This window comes from Scyliorhinus canicula, chromosome 26, assembly GCF_902713615.1.
Source record: "Scyliorhinus canicula chromosome 26, sScyCan1.1, whole genome shotgun sequence".
In the NCBI taxonomy this organism is placed as follows: Eukaryota; Metazoa; Chordata; class Chondrichthyes; order Carcharhiniformes; family Scyliorhinidae; genus Scyliorhinus; species Scyliorhinus canicula.
Window position 1 is genome coordinate 6,506,068 of NC_052171.1, and position 22,871 is coordinate 6,528,938.

The following is a 22,871-nucleotide window of genomic DNA, read 5'->3' on the forward strand; positions in this document are numbered from 1 at the left end:
TCCAAAGCTATCATCCACTCTCTTTTCAGCTATACTGCTGATAATGACCTTTGTGTGTGTGTGTGTGTGTGCGCGCAGAAATTAAATTTAATTCAGTATAAAGTCTTTACTGTTGCATAGCTTCTGGTCAACACGATTATTTAACTAACCGTCAGAACAACAATATGGAATGTATACTATTCTTTTCCTTGCAATCGGGATATTCACCATATACAATGCAGGGCCAACGAATCATCCTCAGGGAAAAACAGTGAGATGTGAATGGATGTCTCATGGAGTAGCCCATAGATGATGATGGGTATTTAAGTTCAGGAGTGAGCAGCAAGATGGGTATCAGGCAGAATGGATGTGAATGGCAGTAAAGTGTGAAGCAGGTCAAAGAATTTGAAAATAAAAGGAGCAAGTAGTAAGGAGAGCAAGAGGTGTCCTCGGAAACAAGTGGCAGGTTCTCGCTGTCAGGAATTATGGAAGAAATATAAATAAACTAAGAGAAATGACAATACAAATTCCACTTGTGGCAATGGACACCAGGGCTGAAACATTTTATTTCCTGTTAATACTCCAGGTTAACACTGAAATGATCAGAAATACCAAAAATACTGAACCAACGAGAAAGCTCAGCCATAAACTTAAACTGAATTAAAGCTAATAAATAAGCTGTTAAACTAATAGAAAACATGATAAAAATACATTCTTATAATGTTATTTCTAGCTTATCCACCCAGCACCGTTGCTGAATAAATTGTAACTATGACAGTTCTCAGTTCTAAACAATCATGAGCAAAGGAATGCTAAACAATATAAATTAAACCGTCTTCATTCTGTACTCTACATGATGCTTTATACGTGAAAAATTAAACTGGATGAAATAAATTGACAAAAATACAAACAATTCCATGAAAAATAACGGAACGAATCATGATTCTCAATTGATTTTGTGCTGTCATGAAAATATTGATGAAACATTTCTGTAAAAAAATCCATCACTCTTTGCAATTTGTCAGAGCTAATTTCTGTCAATCCATCCAAAGTCAGGTATTTCAGTTCTTCTGAAATAAGAGTTGGAACCCGGTGTGTGCAGTTTTGGTCTCCTTATGTATGGAAGGATGTAAATGCGTTGGAGGTTGTTCAGAGGTGTTTACTAGACTGATACCTGGGGTAAGCAGATTGTCATATGAGGATAGGTTGGACAGACTGGGATTGTTTCCACTGGAGTTCAGAAGTGAGGGATGACTTGACTGAAGTACATAAGATCCTGAACAAGGAATCCGTGGAAAAGATGTTTCCTCTTGTGGGCAAATCCAGAACGAGGATTCGGGGTCACCCTTTTAGAACAGAAATTCAGATAAAAGTTTTTTCTGAGGGCTGTGCGATTTGGAACACTGCCTCAGTCGGCAGTGGAAGTTGAGTCATTGAATATTTTTAATGGTTGATTCCCCTGCCTAACAAGAATCCGAGTTTACTGGGGGAAGATGGGAATGTAGAACTCCAAACAAAGATCAGCCATGCCCTGATTGAATGGTGGAGCTGGCTCAATGGGCTGAATGGCCTACTTCTGCTCTTATTTTGTTTCTTCAACGTACTGTAACCAGGAACAGCAGCTCAGTAACCAAGACTTCTCTACATTTCCAATGCAACAAAATATTCTAAAAATTAACTCAAAACAATGAACAGGGGTTTTTCATTTTTCCAACTTCAGATTATTCACAAAGTTCTTCACCTGTGAGGGAAGCAGAAAAGAAAAGAAAACACTTCAGTGCATGCAAAAAATTCATTTAATGAACATGATCCTGAAATTACATTGGACCAATAGAACATAGAACATAGAACAGTACAGCACAGAACAAGCCCTTCGGCCCTCAATGTTGTTCCGAGCCATGATCACCCTACTCAAACCCACGTATCCACCCTATACCCGTAACCCAACAACCCCCCCCTTAACCTTACTTTTTGTAGGACACTATGGGCAATTTAGCATGGCCAATCCACCTAACCCGCACATCTTTGGACTGTGGGAGGAAACCGGAGCACCCGGAGGAAACCCACGCACACAGGGGGAGGACGTGCAGACTCCACACAGACAGTGACCCAGCCGGGAATCAAACCTGGGACCCTGGAGCTGTGAAGCATTTATGCTAACCACCATGCTACCCTGCTGCCCTTCTATATATACTGCTTGTTGCAGGCACACATATTCTGGACAACTACTGCCATTGATTACCCTAATTACCAGTCTATGTCTTGTAATGCTCTTCTGTTACTGGTGGCATTACAGACCAGGGGAGCTTGATGGACACTTTGTATCCCACAAGCGAGTGCGGTCAATGCCGAGTTGCACAGAATTGCACAGAAACAAGGACCGGGAAAGGATCCGCCACTGGGCCAGACAAATGAAGGCTTGCAGCTGGGAGGGACACACGATTAGAGCCTCATCAGGTCAGGCAGACCTGGCAAAGCACCGGGTAGAATTTCACAGGGTGCAGTCGGTCTTGTACAACAAAAATATCAAATTTGGGAAGGTGTACCCAGCCAGGCTCTGGGTAACATACCAGAACAGAGAACATCATTTCACTGTCCCTGCAGATGCAGACGGGCTCATCCAAAAAAAATAGACCAGATAAACAACAAGGGAGACAACAATGTGGGGAACACAGAGGAGGCGGGACTGTATACGGTGAACTGGGGAACCAGTTCACAGAGACTGGCTCTCCTTCAAAAGACAAGATAATAGGCGAGTGCAGCGAGCGCAGGTGAGGGTGAGGAGGAGACAGAGGAGAAACCAACATAGTGGGTATAGGAGGAGTCAGACCGACACAGAAGGTGGGGGGGGGGACCACACTAGCGGGAAAGCGAGTGCAGGAGCAAGGGAGGCCGCAGCGTATCCCCCACCAGGGAGAGAGCGCCTGGCAGGGGGAATGAGGCTGTGGTGGGGTGGGGGAGGGTGCGGGATGACTCCAGACTGGCTTCAACAGGTCACTCCTGGAAACGTGGAACAAGATGACACCGCAAGCAGTTACTTGGCGGGTCCCTGAGCAAAGGGAGACCCCGGAGTGCAGGGGTTCACCCACATGGTGTACACACAGTTGGTGGCCATGTTGGGTGGTCCCGGGCAGCACGGTGGCCTAGTGGTTAGCACAACCGCCTCACGGCGCTGAGGTCCCAGGTTCAATCCCGGCTCTGGGTCACTGTCTGTGTGGAGTTTGCACGCTCTCCCCGTGTCTGCGTGGGTTTCGCCCCCACAACCCAAAAATGTGCACATTAGGTGGATTGGCCACGCTAAATTGCCCCTTAATTGGAAAAAATAATTGGGTAATCTAAATTTATAAAAAAAAAAAATGTTGGGTGGTCCCTAGACAAATCGTATGAGCCCCGTCTCATCGTGAGTATGGTGACCGTGGCCATTATGGATGGCCCCCTAACAAAGGGAAAGCTGGAGTATATGGACTCATGATCCCGCAGGGGTTGGGGGGTGGGGGAAACAAAGTACCCCCATTAGAATAGTCACCGAGAAAGTCAGGGGACTAAAGGGCCCAGTGAAAAGATCCAGAAACATAGTCTTCAACCAAGAGACATACCTGAGGGAGAAGGACTGACTGCAGGTAAGGTAGGAATGGGTGGGACACATGCCACATGCCATTCATGTTATGGGACGAGAGATAGAGGGATAAATAAGAGTGTTTATTGCGACAAAGCATGTTACAGACCCAGGGGGACTGTACACCATGGCCAGCTGTGTCCTGGACGGGGCACCAGTAGTCCTGGTGAACGTGTATGCTCCCAACTGAGACGAAACGGAATTTATAAAGAAGAGAATGGCGAAATCCCTGACATAGATATGCCTGATTGATCATGATGGTGGTTGGGAGGGGGGGGGGGGGGGGGGGGGGGGGGGGGTTGACTTTAACTGTGTATAGGACCCACTGATGGACAGGTTAAACCCCAAAACTCATTTTTTCCGCAAGTATACAAGGTCTACACCTGCAATGACTTATTTGTGGTGGGGAAAATTGGTGCTTCCAGGAATAGCAAGAGCGGAATACTCAGCGATTGGAATCTCTGATCATGCTCCACAGTACATGGATGTGAGGTTGGAGCCAAGCCATGCCAACGCCGCCCATGGAGGTTGAACACGACCTTCCTGGCTGACAAGGTCTTCTGCCAGAAAACATTACAGGCCAGAGATGAGTATATTACTAAGAACCGGAACAGGGGTGGTCTCGCCTCCACAATCTGGGAGCTGCTGAAGGCTGTGATCAGAGAAGTGATTATCGCCTATAAGGCATGCAGAGACAGGGAAGAGAGGGTGGCTAGGCAACAACTGATCAACTCCATTCTGGAGGTAGACAGAAGATACTCCAAGGGCCCGACTGTAGAGCTTCTGGTGGAGGGAAAAAAGCTACAATTGGACTTCAACCTGCTATCCATCAAGAAGGCAACGGCGCCAGACATGGGAGGACCTTCTACGAACGTGGAGACAAGGCTAGTCGCCTGCTGGCTCACCAGCTGAGAAATCAGGAAGCCATGAGGGAGATAGCGTAGGTAAAGGATAGCAAAGGCAGACTGGTAACTGACCAGAAACGATCAACAAAGCATTCGCGACCTTCTACCTGGGGTTGTACACCAAGCACCCAATGAGTACTCAGGAATGAACCAGTTCCTTGATGGACTTGACATGCCAGTCATTAGGGATGAGGAGGAGGGGGCTGGAGCACCACTAGAACTGTGAGAGGTCATGGACAGCATCAGCTCCATGCAGGTGGAGAAGGCACCAGGATCTGACATGTTCCGAGTGGACTACTTTAAAAAAAAAATTTAGTGTACCCAATATTTCTTTTCCAATTCAGGGGCAATTTAGCGTGGCCAATTCACCAACCCTTCACATCTTTGGGTTGTGGGGGTGAGACCCACGCAGACACGGGGAGATTGTGCAAACTCCACACAGACAGTGATCCAGGCCAGATTTGAACCGGGGTCCTCAGCGCCGTAGTCCCAGTGCTAATCACTGCGCCATGTGCTGCCTCTTCCCAGCGGACGCCGACAAAAGATTTGTGGCAGCACTGGCTCCGGAGTATGGTTGCAGACTCGCCAGCAAAAGGCACCTTGCCCCCAACACGAACACAAGCTACTATACCGCTGATACCCAAGAAAGACAACAACCCAACCAAATGCGTATCCGATAGACCCATTTCTCTGCTCAATGTGGATGCGAAAATACTCGCACAAATCCTGGTGAAGCGACTGGAGAACTGTACCAGAGGTGGTCGCAGGAGACCAGATGGGCTTTGTTAAGGGTAGACAGCTCACATTGAATATCAGGCGACTGCTAAACGTGATAATGACCTCTTCCAGAGAATGACCACCAGAGGTGATTGTCTCCCTGGACCCAGAAAATGCCTCCAACAGAGTAGAGTCAAAGTACCTTATTGGGGTTCACCCCATGGGTCCTTCACTCATCCCCTCACTCTTTCTGCAGTGGCTGCCCAGTGATAGTATTGTAGGTTTGGGATGGCCAGACACCCCATGTTTCATTTTCTTTGCAGGACCTTTTTGGGGGTAGCGGGCATCCTTGCCTTGTGCCTCTGCAAACTGGCTGGCAGACCTGTCAGAATTTGTGCACCTGGAGAAAATCAAATTCGCTATCCATGGCTCAGAAAAGGGCTTCCACAAATGTGGAGGCCATTCGCCAACTTGTCCCAGAACCTGTTTGAAGCAACCCGCCAATAGCGCGAGGGGAGGGGCCCACACAGGAGCCAACAGGACACCAGGGAACAGGTAGAGGGGGAAGCTAGGGAGAGAGGCGGGGTACAGCTGGAATAGCAACAGGAGGTCAAGGACAAGTCCATAAAGACAAGGCCCTCCGCCAGTGACCAAGGGCCCCTAGACAAAAAGGGGGCCGGCCAAAACCAAACCCCCAACCTCCCCCATTCCCCGGGAGAAAAAGCGAGTACCAACCAGCAAACCAACAAAACCAGCTACGGGACCAAGAGCCCAGATGGGACGGGCACAAAGAAAACAAAATAGAACAAGACCCCAAAGAAACATCTAATGCAATTGGGGAGGGGGAGAGAGAGAGAGAGAGAGAGAGAGAGAGAGAGAGCTATGTATATGTAAATAGGTGACAATTACCTCATCTAAAATATGTATCCCAATAAACTGTTTTAAAATAACAAAAAGGGGGGGGGGGCTAAGGAGGTGGGATTATGGGGGATTCATTCCAATGTTGAGCCATTGTAAATTGTATCTGATCCACACACCTTTGTTTAATGTGCAGTGTATAAAATGAGAAACTGCAGTAAAAACATTTTTAAAAAGTCTCTCTCTCATACACATTCCGACATGAAGGTCCGCATGGGACCAGCGATCCTCGTATATTCTTTGGAGGGAATAATACGTATAGATTTTAAAATAAATTTAGAATACCCAATTCTTTTTTTTCTAATTAAGGGGTAATTTAGCGTGGCCAATCCACCAACCCTGCAAATCTTCCTGAGTTGTGGGGTGAGATCCACGCAGACACGGGGAGAATGTGCAAACTCCACACGGACAGTGACCCAGAGCCAGGATTCGAACCTGGGACCTCAGCGCCGTGAGGCAGCAGTGCTAACCCACTGGAGGAATAATATTTGACGAGGTAGGCATCCTCCTTAAACGATGCTTCACTTGCCTTTTCCCAATCACTCTGGCAAAGCACAGAATAGGTTAGACGTTGGCAATTCTGTGCTGTGACTCACCTTCTGACTCCACAAAGGTAGACTAGCATCTGTAAAGCACAGGTCAGGAAAGTTTGCCTGGATCAGTGCCATTCCAAAAATACCCAAAAAAGCTCAATACCATCTACAACAAAGCAAGCTACCTGACTGGCACCGATGCACCCGTCCAGTAGCAGATAGTGACTGCACTGTGTATTAGGTACAAGGTGTATTGCAGCAACTGGTTTAGGCTTCTTAAAGAGCAGGAACTCCCTCCATAACAGCACTGTGGGTGTACCACCATCAAGAAGGCAGCTCAACACCACCTTCTCAAGGGAAATTAGGGATGGGCAATGAATACTATCCCAGCCAAGTTGCTCAGCTCACATTATGTGAAAGAATTTTCAAAAAACGCCTCCAAAAACTGTAACCTCTACCTCCGAGAAGGAAGAGGGCAGCAGACGCATGGAAACACCATCATCTGCAGATATCCTGGCAGCATTGTGAAATAGAAATATATCACAATTCCTTCATCGTTCCTTCCAGGACTGTGGCAGTCCCTTCATGACATTGACTGCAGTGGTTCAAGAAGATGGTTCACCACCACCTTTACAATTAAGGGAATGGGCAATGAAAGCTGTCTTTGTCAGTGACACTCACATCCGAGGAATGAATTTATAAAAAGGGGAAAAATTAGCAAAAATGGCAAGGTGAAAGAACGACACTGTACTTGTTTGAAAAGTTCTTCTCGTCTTGATTTATCATCTTCAAAATCTTCATTGACATCCAATATCAACACTGGGATGTTCTTCAAATGTTCAAAGTGCAGTCTGTTGAAAACGAGGAAAAAGTAGTTAAAGCCTCAGCCAAAAAAACCCTACATTTTCTCACAGTGTTATTTTATATCTTCTTGCCTTAACTCATTGTATTGCTCTTATGCTGCATAAAACAGACCAAAAAATCTTGTTTCTGATTCTCAGATACTGGGCAGAAGACCCCCCCCCCCCCCCCCCCCCCCCCCCCACTTACCTTCTCATTTGACTTCTTTGACAATCATTGTTGCGGGCTCGTTGCAGTCCCTGAAGTAGCTACTATTCCTGGTGGTGTGGCAGGCCAATATAAATATCGGCCTGGTGGATGCTGAATCTTCGCAGAGTGACCCGACCAAATGGAGGACAGCTTGTCTTGAATTTTCAGCTGGGGAGGGGCGGGGATGGAGATGTGCGGGGGCCGTCTGTGTATCAATTATAATTGAGGGAGGGGCAGCACGGTGGCACAGTGGGTTAGCACTGCTGCCTCTCGGCGCCGAGGACCCAGGTTCGATCCCGGCTCTGGGTCACTGTCCGTGTGGAGTTTGCACATTCTCCCCGTGTCTGCGTGGCTCTCACCCCCACAACCCAAAGATGTGCAGGGTAGGTGGACTGGCCACGCTAAATTGCCCCTTAATTGAAAAAAATGAATTGGATACTCTAAAAAAAAAATTTTTTTTAATTATACTCGAGGGAAAGAAGATTTGACTATGACATTGCATTCTATATGAAGAATTTAAAATAAATAGAACAGAATGAAAAAGGATACTGCTCGCAAGAAATTGAGAAACATTCTTATTGTTACTGACACCATAGTTTTGATTCACCAAGCAGTGTCTACGAGATTACATTCCTTTTTGGCTGTGTCCAGTTTTGGTCTCCTTACTTAGGGAAGATTATATTTGTGTTGGAAACATTTCAGAGAAGGTTCACTGGGCTGATTCCTGGAATCATGAGGCTACCTTACGAGGAAAGGTCCTGTTCTCATTGGAGTTCAGAAGAATGAGCGGTCACCTTACTGAAACAGATAAGGTTCTGAGGGGTTTTGATAGGTTAGGGTTCAGGTTAACGCTGAGAGGATGTTTCCCCTTGTGGAGAACCTAGAACGGGGGGGGTCTCCTAATTAAGGAGGAGAGGAGGAGGAGGAATTTCCTCTCAGATCGTCGCTCATGAAAATGAAAATGAAAATCGCTCATTGTCACGAGTAGGCTTCAATGAAGTTACTGTGAAAAGCCCCTAGTCGCCACATTCCGGCACCTGTTCGGGGAGGCTGGTACGGGAATCTAACCGTGCTGCTGGCCTGCTTGGTCTGCTTTAAAAGCCAGCGATTTAGCCTTGTGAGCTAAACCAGCCCCATTTGGAATCATCTTTGGAATTCTCTCCCTCAGAGGACAGTGGAAGCTGGATCACTGAATTTATTTGACCAGAGGCAGGGAATTGAGATTTATGGGGAGCAGGCAAGCAAGTGGAATTGAAACCAAAGCAGCCATTGTCTCATTAAATAATCAGGCTTGAGGGGGCTGAACGATCTACACCTGCACCCATTTCTTATGAACTTAGGATAAACTTAGCAGATCGGATCCAGCTGACCATCACATTCACCTTTGGGCACCACCCTTCAGAAAGAATGTCCCTTGGAGGGAATGCAGAAGATTTGTACTCCTTGAAGCATAAAACACAAAGGGATTTAATTCAGGCTTTCAAGGGGCTGATTTAGCTCACTGGGCTAAATCGCTGGCTTGCCAAGCAGGCCAGCAGCACGGTTCGATTCCCGTACCAGCCTCCCCGGACAGGCGCCGGAACATGGCGACTAGGGGCTTTTCACAGTAACTGCATTGAAGCCTACTCGTGACAATAAGCCATTTTATGTTCAAAATCACAAATGGGAGTAAATAAGGAACAAATGTTTCCAGTCTCAGAATGGTCAATAACCAGAGGACACATATTGGAAAAAAAAAAGCAAAACAGACAGGCAATATGACAAAACTTTTTATTTCAATCTGGAATGCACTCTGAAGGGATGGCCATCACAGCACTCCAAAGAGGAGTACCTAACTACTTGAAGGGAAGAAAATTACAGGACCATGTGGAAACAGCAGAGGAGTGAGATTCTACAAAGAGCTGGCACAGGGATGATTGGCTAGCCTCCAGGTGTTATGTATCATTCTGTGATTTGACCATTACAGTGGTTTGGGCAATACGTCACATTTTCGCAGAGTCAGCTGTGGAATGGTGCTTTACAAGGAGCATGGGAGAAAAAGTTAAAAAAAAAGAAAATAATGAATTAGGTGAAGGGAAAAGCAGAGGCGCATCTCATTTTGCGCAGCTGACAGTGGAATAGCAAATATATCATAAGATTAAATAGAAGAGCTGAAGGCTCTGAAAAGCAGCACGGTAGCATAGTGGTTAGCACAAATGCTTCACAGCTCCAGGGTCCCAGGTTCGATTCCCGGCTTGGGTCACTGTCTGTGCGGAGTCTGCACGTTCTTCCCGTGTCTGCGTGGGTTTCCTCCGGGTGCTCCGGTTTCCTCCCACAGTCCAAAGATGTGCAGATTAGGTGAATTGGCCAGGCTAAATTGCCGTCAGGGTCCAAATTGCCCTTAGTGTTAGGTGGGGTAACCGGGTTATGGGGATAGGGTGGAGGTGTGACCTTGGGTAGGGTGCTCTTTCCAAGAGCCGGTGCAGACTCGATGGGCCGAATGGCCTCCTTCTGCACTGTAAATTCTATCTATAATTAGAAACAAAAATATCACTTACTCGGTGCAGTGTTTCACAAGCCAGTCTTCATGTCGTGAATGCAGCTGTTCCAGGTAGCCCAATTGAATTTCTTTTTCTTCATCTCTCCCCCTTTGTCTTAATCTTTCTAAACATTTCTGTGGAAAAATAATCAACAATTCCCACAAAACCTTTTCGAGATAAATAACACTTCAAATACATTTTACCCCATCACAGATTACATTTTAGATACAGTAACAATTTCCTTTTGTCATCAGATCAAGGACAAAACTGCACTAAAGGCTTTGCAAAAGTCTCTGTTCTAAATGTAAGAAAATGCAAGAAGAATCTTTTGCTGATTCTATTAATTTTATGCTCTGTCCAATTAGCAACACTTTGCATTGGTCAGTCATAATCTTTATTGCTGGTCATCTGCATAAGTAAAGCAATTATGTCTGAAAATTTTTTTTGCATTCCCATTTTTAATGTGTTGATAAATTGTGTCATTCGTAAATTTGACTATCTCACCGCTAATTTCAAAGACTTGTCAATTTATGTAAACAAGAAGCAATAGGGGTTAATAAACCAATCAGTTTTCCCTTGAAAAACATCACTCTTCTCTGGCACAACACAAAGATGTGCAGGATAGGTGGACTGGCTAAATTGCCACTTCATTGGAAAAAAAATAATTGGGCACTAAATGAAAACGAAAAGAAATACATCACTCAACAGCTTGGTCCACTGCGAGAAAACATTTCCCAAAATGCTTCTTTATTTTTTCGTCAACTTGTGTATCCAGTGCTGTACATTACACTGGATTCTCAAGGCTTTCTGCTGAATTACATTAAATAGAACTCTGTCTGGAAACCTCAAGTGTTTCTAGCAGTGTCTACTTTCATTTACCCAAAGTATTATTTTTTTTTAAATTAGAAAAAACATTTCGAGTACCCAATTATTTTTTTCCAATTAAGGGGTAATTTTGCGTGGCCAATCCACCTAACCTGCACATCTTTGGGTGGTGGGAGCGAAACCCACGCAGACACAGGGAGAATGTGCAAACTCCACACGGACAGTGACCCGGGGACGGGATTGAACCCGGGGCCTCAGCGTCGTAGGCTGCAGTGTTAACCACTGTGCCACTTGCCGCCCCTACCCAAAGTATTCTGAAAGTTCAAATAATATTTGTTGCAGGAAATTCTCCAGTTCACTTAATTTTTCATATCTCAAAGGAACAAGGAAGCTTGTTAGGCATTAATTCTTTCTTAGATATACTCTTAAACATTTTTCTTACTTAGAAGTATAAATTAACTGCATTGAAATTTGGGGAACATCCTTCCACCCTATTTTCACCTAATCCTATCAGCATAAACTTCTATTGCTTTCTCCCTTGAACTGAAGTAGGTTTTCCTTAAACACACCTTGCCTAGCTGCCTGAAGTACTTAATTTAATAATAATAATCTTTATTGTCCTAACTAGGCTTACATTAACACTGCAATTAAGTTACTGTGAAGAGCCCCCAGTCGCCACATCCCGGCACCTGTTCGGGTACACAGAGGGAGAATTCAGAATGTCCATATTACCTAACCAGCACGTCTTTGGACTGTGAGAGGAAACCCATGGAGTCAAAGGTAGAACGTGCAGTCTCCACGCAGACAGTGACCCAAGCGGGAATCGAACCTGGGACTCTGGAGCTGTGAAGCAACAGTGCTAACCACTGCACTACCACTGGGAATAAAACCTGGGATCCTGGAGCTGTGAAGCAACAGTGCTAACCACTGCACTACCACTGGGAATCGAACCTGGGACGCTGGAGCTGTGAAGCAACAGTGCTAACCACTGTGCTACTGTGCCACCCGTTTGGTAGCAGTTCCACAACCAAACCAGTCTCTGATAAGGTGTTTCTCCTGAATTCGTTTTGAATTTATTTGTGATTGGTATAAAACCAAGTTTTAAATTCCCATTCCACAAGGAACAACATTTTTCGCTATGTTGACCCCATCAAACACCTTCCTAATTTGCATTAACTCTATGAGGTAATCCCTCAGCGTTCTCATTTCTAGAAAAAAATACAAATTTATTCAATCTTGTTTAAATTGGTGAAACCTTTCATTTCTGGTGGTAATCTTGTAAATCTTGTTTGCACCTTTTTCCTTTTATATGGAGACCTTCAGTTCACAGTGCTCTGAAGTGTTTTCAGTATGTCCATGATGTGGAGATGCCGGCGTTGGACTGGGGTGAGCACAGTAAGAAGTCTTACAACACCAGGTTAAAGTCCAACAGGTTTGATTCAAACACGAGCTTTCGGAGCGCAGCTCCTTCCTCAGGTGAATGGCGAGGTATTCACCTGAGGAAGGAGCAGTGCTCCGAAAGCTCGTGTTTGAATCAAACCTGTTGGACTTTAACCTGGTGTTGTAAGACTTCTTACTGTTTTCTGTATGTGCCATGTACAAAGGGGAGACTAATAACACTTAGGGTGAAGGGGTTCAAAGGATATGGGGGAAAGTGGGATGAGGCTACTGGGTTGGATGATCAGCCATGAATGGTGGAGTGGGCTTGAAGGGCTGAATGGCCTCCTCCTCCTCCTATTTTTACTATGTTTCTAATATTTGAGCACACAAAGTGTCACAAAGATAGGGAAGGGAAGTAAATAAGCATGGCGAGTAGCAGTACTGATTCAGGAAGATATCATTGTGTTGGAAAGACGCAATGTCCTTGTGAAGATACATTTGACTAGAATTGAAAGGCAATAAGTGTATGATCACACTTTAATAAAACAGAGCCAGATTAACACCTGCACTATTTTGATCTGAAAGGCAACATTTTAAAATTCTGAGGAACAAAGCTTCACCGAAGATGACATTTTTCACTTTAAAATGTAATTTGTCAATTAGATTTGCCTCCATCGAATTTCCTTTAGAAAAATGTGGGAAATGCTACAGGTCACATTAGATAGTTAGAGATACCTTCTCCTCTGTTAGTGTAAGATCTTAATCTATTAGTCAGTCTTGTTACATTTCAACACATGACTTACCTCAGGAGATGCCTGAAGGTAGACGATTCCTTCCAATGCTATTCGGCTGCCAAATTGATTCAGAAGGTACGTGTGCCAGTCCTGGTAGATCGTCCATTCAGTCTCATTCAAGCAACCCAATTCATATAGATTGGAAGCAAATATATACCTGCATAGATAGCCACAAATATAACAATGAATGTTTTCTGATCCTCAAACAACTCAAATTTTTAGTTCTCTTATCGAGCTTTTGCAAATTTATAGCCAGTTTTTGGCCAAATGCTAATGTAAACAGATCAGAGGTATTGAATCCATGAGTGTGAACCTGGACCACAGCTTGGAACCTTGAAGATGTCTCCATTGATCAGTGACTTTATTCACTGAGCTACTGAGAAATACAATTTGTAACGATTCAGTGCCAAACCCCTGTCAGTGTTAGCTGGTTTAAGGTGTGACAACGTTAAAGTTACTAGTGTAAGGGCAGCACAGTGGCCTAGTGGTTAGCACAACCGCCTCACTGCGCTGAGGTCCCAGGTTCGATTCTGGGTCACTGTCCGTGTGGAGTTTGCACATTCTCCCCGTGTCTGCGTGGGTTTCACCCCCACAACCCAAAAATGTGCAGAGTAGGTGGATTGGCCACGCTAAATTGCCCCTTAATTGAAAAAATAATTGGGTAATCTAAATTTAAAAAAAAAAGTTACTAGTGTGAAGAAAGACATATTATTTTCAATATTTTTGGTGTTATTGTATTTTTCTGTGAAGCAAGCATATGAATGTGTGTGTGTGTAAAACTAATTTAATTAAAGTTTAGGACATCAAAGGGGTCTACATTTGAAAGGCATGTACTTAATGCTAATATGGCCAAATTGAATTTTTGAAAAGTAACTCAGGCATGGATTGCCATTTTCATTAGGAGATGAAGAAGATTTGTTGTGTCTAACTGTTAAATTTCGAAGGGGAGTGAAAATAATTTACAACTTGGAACAATTGATAAAGAAATAGGGCTAGATTATTCAATTTTATTTGACCCAAAAGTGGGAGTAATAGGAACATGAAAGATTTTGTAATCTGGGAATGGTAAGTTTCAAATAAGGACTGAGGACAATTGAATCAGGATGAAAGAGAAAATAATGTTTAAGGTGGTGGATGGGGTGTTGATCAAGCAGGCTAATATGGCCTGGATTGTGTCGAGCTTGAGTGCTGCTGAAGTTGCACTCATCCAGGTTGTAAGGTTCCTTCCAATAATACCCTTATTTCCCATTTTTTAATTTTACGGTTGTATTTTGATTCATGGATGATTAATGAATATGTATCTGTAAGTCAAGCAGCAGAGAGAATGAGGAATTCAAAAAGTTACAACATCGTACACTCTGCTAGCTTTGGACAACATAGCGCATCACGTGAGAGATGGGATGGGACTGGGTTCAATTGACTGGTGGCCAATGAATTGGCCAAAAAGCCATATTCTGTTTGGTAATAGGTGGTGAATGGACCCTGCCTGAATGAGATAATTCCCAGAGACCTGGGAAAGCAGGGTTTGAATCCTGGACACTCAGGGGAAGGATCTGCTCTCTTCTCGTTCTCTCTCCAGAAAGACTGTGAGTTGCTGTATTTCTGAGACTGTACAGACCTGAATGAATCTACAATGAAAAGCATTACAGATTGGAAAGCAGAAATCTGAACCTTAAATCCTGGTTTGAAGAACTGTGTGTTGAAGACAACAATCTGGAACAAAGAATCTTTTTTTCCTTTTACTTACTATTATTCATCCCTCTCTTCCTCTCTGTTGATCTGTCATTTGATATATATATATATATATATATAAATAATATATACGCACACACACACATACATACATATATAGAACAAGTTTAAGTGGGGAATTAGCTGATAGTTAACCAGTTGTATTTCATTATAGTTCTTGACATTTAAAAAAAAGCAATTGTGTCTAAATTTAAAAACCTGGTGACTATAATTATTGGGCAGCCAAGGGCCAAAGACTTATGGTATTTGTCTGAGAATTTTTGGTTAATTCAATAGCGTTGTGGCTCCGGGTCACATGGAGCTGGAATTGCCCCGGGGGTGGGAACTCAGAGAAGTGGTGAGTATTCCGTCACATTCCTGACTTGTGCATTGTGAATGATGGACAGGCTTGGGGAGGCAACACGTGAGCTCTTCGCCACAGATGTTTTTCCCCCCAGCCTCTAACCAAGTCTTGTATCCACGCAATGTATATGACAGTTCAGCTATGTTTCTGATCGATGGTGTTGATGGTGAGGGTTTCAATGATGGTAATGCGATTGAAGTTTTGCAAGTCCCACTCAATTCACCTTGCTGAATTAAAAAAAAAGATGGGTGTTAAGAATCAACGCTGCAGCTATGTTGTTACCTATCACTATAGACTGATCTTTCGAATATCTGCACTGGTTGTTCCGCATTTTGTAGTTTTGGGGATACTGGTGCCAAATGGGCCTTGATACGGCTCATGCAGGAGTATGATTGAAAGGTGTAAGACCATCGGTGGGGGTCCTGATAAAGCATCTGAAGTAGGTTACCAACACTCTGCTGTGTGGACGACAGATCCTAGGGAATAACAAACAATTGTTATGAAAAACTATGAACATGAAAAACAAAATACCACAAAAATAGCCTGCAAATTCATAGCTGTTGAGTCAGCAGCAGAACGAGAAAGGTCAGTGTCTTAGTACGAGTCTGAAGGTGATTTCACCTCATTTCTCTCTTGCCGATGCTGACTGACTTGCCATATTTTATGTGTTTATTGCAGGCAATAGTTTTCTTTTAACTTGTTTTTCAACTGTAAAGTGAAAAACCTGCCCCTCCGATACGGAGGACATCCTATAACACTGTTGAGCTGCTAAGTGGACGATTGTTGGAAATGTTGCAGTCAATGTTCACACAATCAAATGGCCACATAACTGTTTGATACATTTGTTGAGGGGTAAATGTTGCAAGGCCATGAGAACTCCACTGCTCTTCTTCTAAATTGTACCTCGGGATATTTAGGTCTTACAAGGCAGATATTTTAAGCAGAGATTATGTGAGCTGTGCCAAGAAGCAAGTTAGTTAAAAAAAATAATTTATAGGATGTGGACATCGCTGGCTCGGCCAACATTCATTATCCATCCCTAGTTGCCCTTGAGATGGTGGTGCTGAGCTGCCTTATTGAACCCCTGCAGTTTGAGAGGTATAGGTACATCCACAATGCTGTTAGAGAGGGAGTTCCAGGAATTTGACCCAGTGACAATGAAGGAATGATAATATACTTCCAAGTCAGGATGTTGAGTGAGGTGGAGGGAAACTTACAGATGGATGTTGGTGTTCCCAGTTATCTGCTACCTTTGTCCTAGATAGTAGCGGTCAGGAGCTTGGACGGTCATCTGAGCAACCAGAAGACTATTTTTATCCTTTAATGGTTAACTTGTAGCCCACACAATACTGGAGTCAACATGGGATGAAACCCCTCCAATGGTTGAAGTCATACTTGGAAAAGACAAGGATAAGGCATTCGCAACCACCTTCAGCCAGAAGTGCCGAGTGGACGATCCATCTCGGTCTTCTCCAGGAAAAGGTGCTGGTGAGCTACTCTGAGGAACCACTGCAATGATGCCTTGGAGCAGGTGCGACTGACCTCCAACAAGCACAACCATCTTCCTTTGTGCGAGGTGTGACTGCAACTCGCAGAGAGTTTCTCCCCCCCCCCCCAATTCCCACTGACTCCAATTTACCTCGGGTTCTTGATGCCATACTCACTTAAATGCTGCATTGATGTCAAGGGAAGCCACCCTCATCCCGGGTGGAATATTTGCAGAAATCCTCTAGATATTTCAATTTCAGCCTCATCTGTGTTTATATTTTCAGACAACTTGTATGTATTACTCCAGTGAAAATATGAACAGAAATGTGATGTGAGTATTGAACTAGTTCATATGGTCAACCTTCACATTCATCTGAGCAACCAGAAGACGATTTTTACCCTTTAATGGTTAACTGCGAAGACATTTCTTTTTAAAAATACTTTTCTGTTCATCTTCCAAAGCATTTTGTTTTCCAATGCTTCGATTCTGCCAAGTTAGATCGAGAGCACTGACTTGCATGGCTGCAGGAGGAAACCTGGCCAAAATTCCCATTTATAGCTGGGACTGAGATAAAATGCAGGAGTTGCAAGAAAAAAAATATTTTTTTGATTTCACAAGGCTCATTATGAAATGCATGGGGAGGAAAAATGCACACCAGAGGAGGGAGACGCCTGGGTGAAAAGTAACGTCAAATTCAACAGGCAACTATCATGGGGGCAGCATGGTAGCATGGTGGTTAGCATAAATGCTTCACAGCTCCAGGGTCCCAGGTTCGATTCCCGGCTGGGTCACTGTCTGTGCGGAGTCTGCACGTCCTCCCCGTGTGTGCGTGGGTTTCCTCCGGGTGCTCCAGTTTCCTCCCACAGTCCAAAGATGTGCGGGTTAGGTGGATTGGCCATGCTAAATTGCCCGTAGTGTCCTAAAAAGTAAGGTTAAGGGGGGGGGGTTGTTGGGTTACGGGTATAGGGTGGATACGTGGGTTTGAGTAGGGTGATCATGGCTCGGCACAACATCGAGGGCCGAAGGGCCTCTTCTGTGCTGTACCGGTGTAGTATGTTCTATGGTTTTACAAGCAGAGAATGTGGGACTTTAAATCTTTAAATGGTTGGACTCAATTTGGATTTTGAAGTGAAAGATTTTGGATTTCTTTTGGTAACCTGGTTGTGAAAAATAATCTTCTGATCACCAGATTTCCGGCTCAATGGATCAGTTAATCCAGGCCTGACTGTAAATGCTGCACTGATCAGAGACATACCAGCTTCATGTGTCACTTGGTTGTTTTTGATCGCATTGTAACAATTTGATACCTACCTCTTTGCAGCTGGATGCTGGAATGTTGCACCATTTGGCTATGGGCTCGTGAATAATTTCCCACTGGCTACTAGCCATCTGCTCCAGTAGCTCAGCAAATGTTGATTTACCGACAGCTAAATCAAAGCAGAAGACATTGTTCGTCTTGGGGAAGTATAGAAAGTGTCATCAAAAAGAAATGTTTAAGAGCTTTGGTCTGCATTCTGGAAAACATACTAGACAATTCTACCAGTTCCTCCTGGCCATGTTGGCAAGCAGTAAGCCCAAAATCAAAGATCACAGTCCTGAAACATTGGTGAAATTTCATGGAAAAATTTCTAACTTCGTCTGTGGCGGGTCCTTCCTGTCCTCTCTGCCGACGAGTTTTCGACCGCTATCAAACAACACTTGGGTCACGTTTTTGGGCCCTGGGGAGCTTCTCACCGGTTTAGCCCCCGCTTAGAATTTTTCAGCAGCGGGGAGCTGAACTCAGATCAGGCTGCCATTTTTAAAAGGCTGCCCTGATCTCCAAGTGAGCTTGTGCTTCCCCCACACCTATCACCCATGGACAATGTCACCCCCCCCCCCCCCCCCCACACACATATGGGCACTACCTCACAACCTGAGTGAGGTTATTCCCTGGGGGGATCCCTCTCTTCATGCCAGGATCCTCCAGGATCTCGTGTCACTCACCGCCCTCCAATCACACCTGCCCCCAACCACCCAGAGGCATTTACCTACCTGCCCTGCCCCCCCACCAAACAAACCCCTGCTTCACCCTCCTTTCATGGGCATGCCCCGCCCCCCTACCCATGGGCCCTGACCCGCAGCAGTGCCATCCTGGCACCCAGGCACCCTTGCAAAGCCACAATAGCACCCTGGCAGTGCCACCAGGGCATCATGACAATGTCAAGAGGCCCGCTGAGCAGTGCCAATGTGTCCATGTACCAGGGAGAGGGTTAGCGGGCCATCCTGCACTATCCTTGACCACCCATTCCGCCCCGTCCACGTTTAGACATAGACATAGAACAGTACAGCACAGAACAGGCCCTTCGGCCCTCGATGTTGTGCCGAGCAATGATCACCCTACTCAAACCCACGTATCCATCCTATACCCGTAACCCAACAACCCCCCTTAACCTTACTTTTTAGGACACTACGGGCAATTTAGCATGGCCAATCCACCTAACCCGCACATCTTTGGACTGTGGGAGGAAACCGGAGCCCCGGAGGAAACCCACGCACACAGGGGGAGGACGTGCAGACTCCGCACAGACAGTGACCCAGCCGGGAACCGAACCTGGGACCCTGGAGCTGTGAAGCATTGACGCTAACCACCATGCTACTGTGCTGCCTAGTTCAATAATGAATGGCTCCTGGCTGTTGCCTTACTGGGGAGGCCGGTAGGACACGGGTAAGCATGCTCAAGTAGGTTTAAAGCCTACTGAGGTACGTGCCATTTGGTCACACCTCGCTTGGGCATGACTCCAATGCCTCGCGGGTCCTGGGTAGATTCCGCGAGGCGTGGAGGCTGTCGGGGAACCCGTGGGAGGCCACTCCCAGGGTCTACTAGCCGCGTTGTGCTCGAGTAAGAGTGTAATGCGACGTTAATCGCGCCCATTAACTCTTCTCTCCACAGATGCTGCTAGACCTGCTGAGTGTTTCCAACATTTTCTGTATTCATGTTCGCCGAAATGACTTGGTTAATTACTTTTACAGACACCATGTAAGTAACCTTTCCATGAAATGCAGCAACCAACTTTCGAAACAGGAGCTTAAGCCGATCTATCTGCTGGGCTGAATGTGCTGATATATTGACTGCCCAACCTAGAAATGCTAACAGCAGCTGTGAAGTTACAAAAATGATGTACCATCTTTCAATTCAACAGTGTCATTGTACAATCAATATTTTCCTTTGTTGGTGGAAAGGAGATTTAGCATCAAGCAGACCCAAACACAAGCACAGTGTAACTGCAATTAAAGTTAAATGAATGAAAAGCAATTCAGATTTTCAATTGCAGTCACCAGGACGTCATAGAACATAGAACAGTACAGCACAGAACAGGCCCTTCGGCCCTCGATGTTGTGCCGAGCAATGATCACCCTACTCAAACCCACGTATCCACCCTATACCCGTAACCCAACAACCCCCCCCCCCCCCCCCCCCGATGCTCAGCCCCCGATGGGCCAAGTTTCCGACGGCGTGGAACACTTGTCCTTTTTTATTTTTGTGATCCCGACGTGGCGGCTGCGGACTGAGACCAACGCAGCCACAGTCAGGTAGGAGCCGTTCCGTGGGGGAGGGGGAGCTTTGACGGGGGGCGGAGGGGCACTGGTGTGTGTGTGTGTGGGGGGGGGGGGGGGGGGGGGGGGGGGGGGGGGGGGGGGGGGAGGGTGATCCAGGGGTGGCGAGCCTGGTCAAAGTGGGGAGTTGCCACAGACCCGACAATTCTCCATCTGTAGCCGGAGCTAGAGGCAGGGCCTTTCACTGCCGTCCCCCCCACCTGACAGGGGATCGGTGTAGCTTTGGGACTGTTTTGTCAGGCGTAAAACGGACTGTTCCCACGCCGGCGTCAGCAGTAATCTTCAACTCGGAGAATCCAGCCCATGGACCTGTTTCCGTGACCACCGACATGAGTCGTATATCCTGATCATTCCCCCTGGCGTCAGGGAGACAACTCTGACCAGTGCAGAATATTTTGCAGGTCGGTCACGCTTCATTTTGGCACCAATTACAGAGGTAGGAAAATGGTTAGGCAGAGTTTCAGCAGCCAGAAGGAATTCAAACAAAAGGACTTCAATGATAACCAGAGAGAAAACTGTTCAACCTGAACAGACAGTCACGTCAATAAACAGGATTAGATCTTTAATAACACAGAATTGATATGGGGCAGGAAACCCTTTGGCCCATTGCTGCAATGGTCTCCCAATGAGCAACTCGCCCAGCACCATCCCCCCATAACCCTGCTCATTCTTCCTTTGGCTGCACATTGTGCATTTAAAGTTTTCACCCAGAGAATTACACAATCGCCATAATAGTTTTAGATTGATCAACCAAAATGAAGCAGCAAGAATTAAAGCACTGTAGTTAATCTGGAAGAGGGATGTCATGATTAAAGTTTGTTTGTGGAAACCGGGAACAAAGTGGCTGTAAGGAACCACGCTTCTGAAACAACATGGCCTTGGGAAAGATGGGATTGTTAAAATGTGCAGTATGTCACAGTAAGACATGGACAGGAAACAGAGTTTGCACTTCGAGAAGAAATTCTGTAACAATCCCGAGAGATTATCATATTTTAAAACCAGTGGAAAATAGGTTTTCTCACGTTATTTTTCACCCAAAGTCCCTGTTTGCATTCTTCTCTTCAAACCGCGATGAAATATTTATATTAATGCACTGTAATTTTTCCCCTGTAATTTTTTTTAAAAAAAATTTAGATTACCCAATTATTTTTTCCAATTAAGGGGCAATTTAGCGTGGCCAATCCACCTACTCTGCACATTTTTTGGGTTGTGGGGGCGAAACCCACGCAGACACGGGGAGAATGTGCAAACTCCACACGGACAGTGACCCAGAGCCGGGATCGAACCTGGGACCTCAGCGCCGTGAGGCGGTTGTGCTAACCACTAGGCCACCCTGCTGCCCCCCTGTAATTTTTTTTTTAAAAATTTACGAAGCCCTACCGATATTTCCCTCCACTGAAATCCTGGTAACTTCCTGATTTCTGGGATTCTCAACAGCATCAGCCGTGGTGCAGACACGTTTGCGGGCAGGCTCGCTTCCCATCATCAGCTGGATTTTATTGCATCCCTTCCAGTGGGTGGAGATCAGCTTTCTTCCTGGAGTGCGGAGGAAACAACTGAGCAAGCAGCGAGCAGCCAAATGTCTGAACGGCAGCAGCATCTGGCCGCGGGGAAACCTCACGCCTGGAGCCCTTGTTTCCAATGGGAAGGGTGCAGCCCTGTGAAGCGCAGCTTGCTGGGGACTGACACACACATCTCGTCCCGGCTGCCTGCACCGTCTGTGGCACCAGGGGTCAGAGCTGCTCACAGCGCTGCTGCTACAGTCCCCATCAAAACACGTTGCTTCCTTTCTGCTGGAGGCTGCCTTCATCATGTTCGGCCAAGCAGTTCCGGGTTAATGCCACCAGAAAACTTCATTCAACTTCCAGTTGGGAAGCGAGTCGTCTGGAAGAAAATACCTCAAAGCGTATTTGTCCGGACTCAGAAATAATCCACTGGAATGTATATTTGTCCTTTGCAACAGGCGTCCACACCGAGTCACAGCTGTACTGTTGTGGGCCTTCCATCATTGGGAACAGCCCTCAGTCCAACCTTTTAGCGGGATGGGCTGCAGCCTATTTTTGCCACTCGGGACTGATGAGCCAATTCCGAAAGATAAAGATTTGGCACAGCAATAAACTGAACTTCAAAAATCTGGCGTTTCAAGGAAAGAAACTATTGCTGAGCGAAGTCATAACCATACCACTGTTCAATTAATATAACAAGTAGAACATAGAACAGTACAGCACAGAACAGGCCCTTCGGCCCTCGATGTTGTGCCGAGCCATGATCACCCTACTCAAACCCACGTATCCACCTTATACCCGTAACCCAACAACCCCCCCCCCCCCTTAACCTTACTTTTTAGGACACTACGAGCAATTTAGCATGGCCAATCCACCTAACCCGCACATCTTTGGACTGGAGAGGGTCAGTAAATGTGAATGTGTTGGTGCCTGATAGTGGGAGTGAGTGAGA

At 45.6% G+C, this 22,871-nt stretch overlaps 1 protein-coding gene across 2 annotated transcripts; it reads right to left on the reverse strand.

Moving 5' to 3' along the window:
* Positions 1-526: 526 nt before the first annotated feature.
* On the reverse strand, positions 527-22,224 carry LOC119957464 (deoxyguanosine kinase, mitochondrial-like). Of its 2 annotated transcripts, XM_038785543.1 has the most exons (7): positions 21,795-22,224; positions 18,132-18,247; positions 15,614-15,807; positions 13,246-13,393; positions 10,256-10,371; positions 7,420-7,519; positions 527-1,720 (listed from the first exon to the last, which is right to left on the reverse strand). In XM_038785543.1, the coding sequence occupies exons 1-7, from the start codon at positions 22,222-22,224 to the stop codon at positions 1,682-1,684; spliced, it is 1,143 nt and encodes a 380-aa protein (XP_038641471.1). In that variant the 3' UTR covers positions 527-1,681. The 2 variants fall into 2 exon arrangements, with proteins under 2 accessions (XP_038641471.1, XP_038641472.1); XM_038785544.1 differs by lacking the exon at positions 18,132-18,247.
* Positions 22,225-22,871: the final 647 nt, after the last annotated feature.

Excerpts from the sequence above, each read along its gene's own strand:
- LOC119957464 (XM_038785543.1), bottom strand. The coding sequence starts at position 22,224 with ATGAAGGCAGCCTCCAGCAGAAAGGAAGCAACGTGTTTTGATGGGGAC. Across the intron at positions 15,808-18,131 it reads CAGCATCCAGCTGCAAAGAG|GATCTGTCGTCCACACAGCA; the intron begins GTAGGTATCAAA and ends GTTATTCCCTAG. Across the intron at positions 7,520-10,255 it reads CTTGTGAAACACTGCACCGA|ACTGCACTTTGAACATTTGA; the intron begins GTAAGTGATATT and ends CGTTTTCAACAG.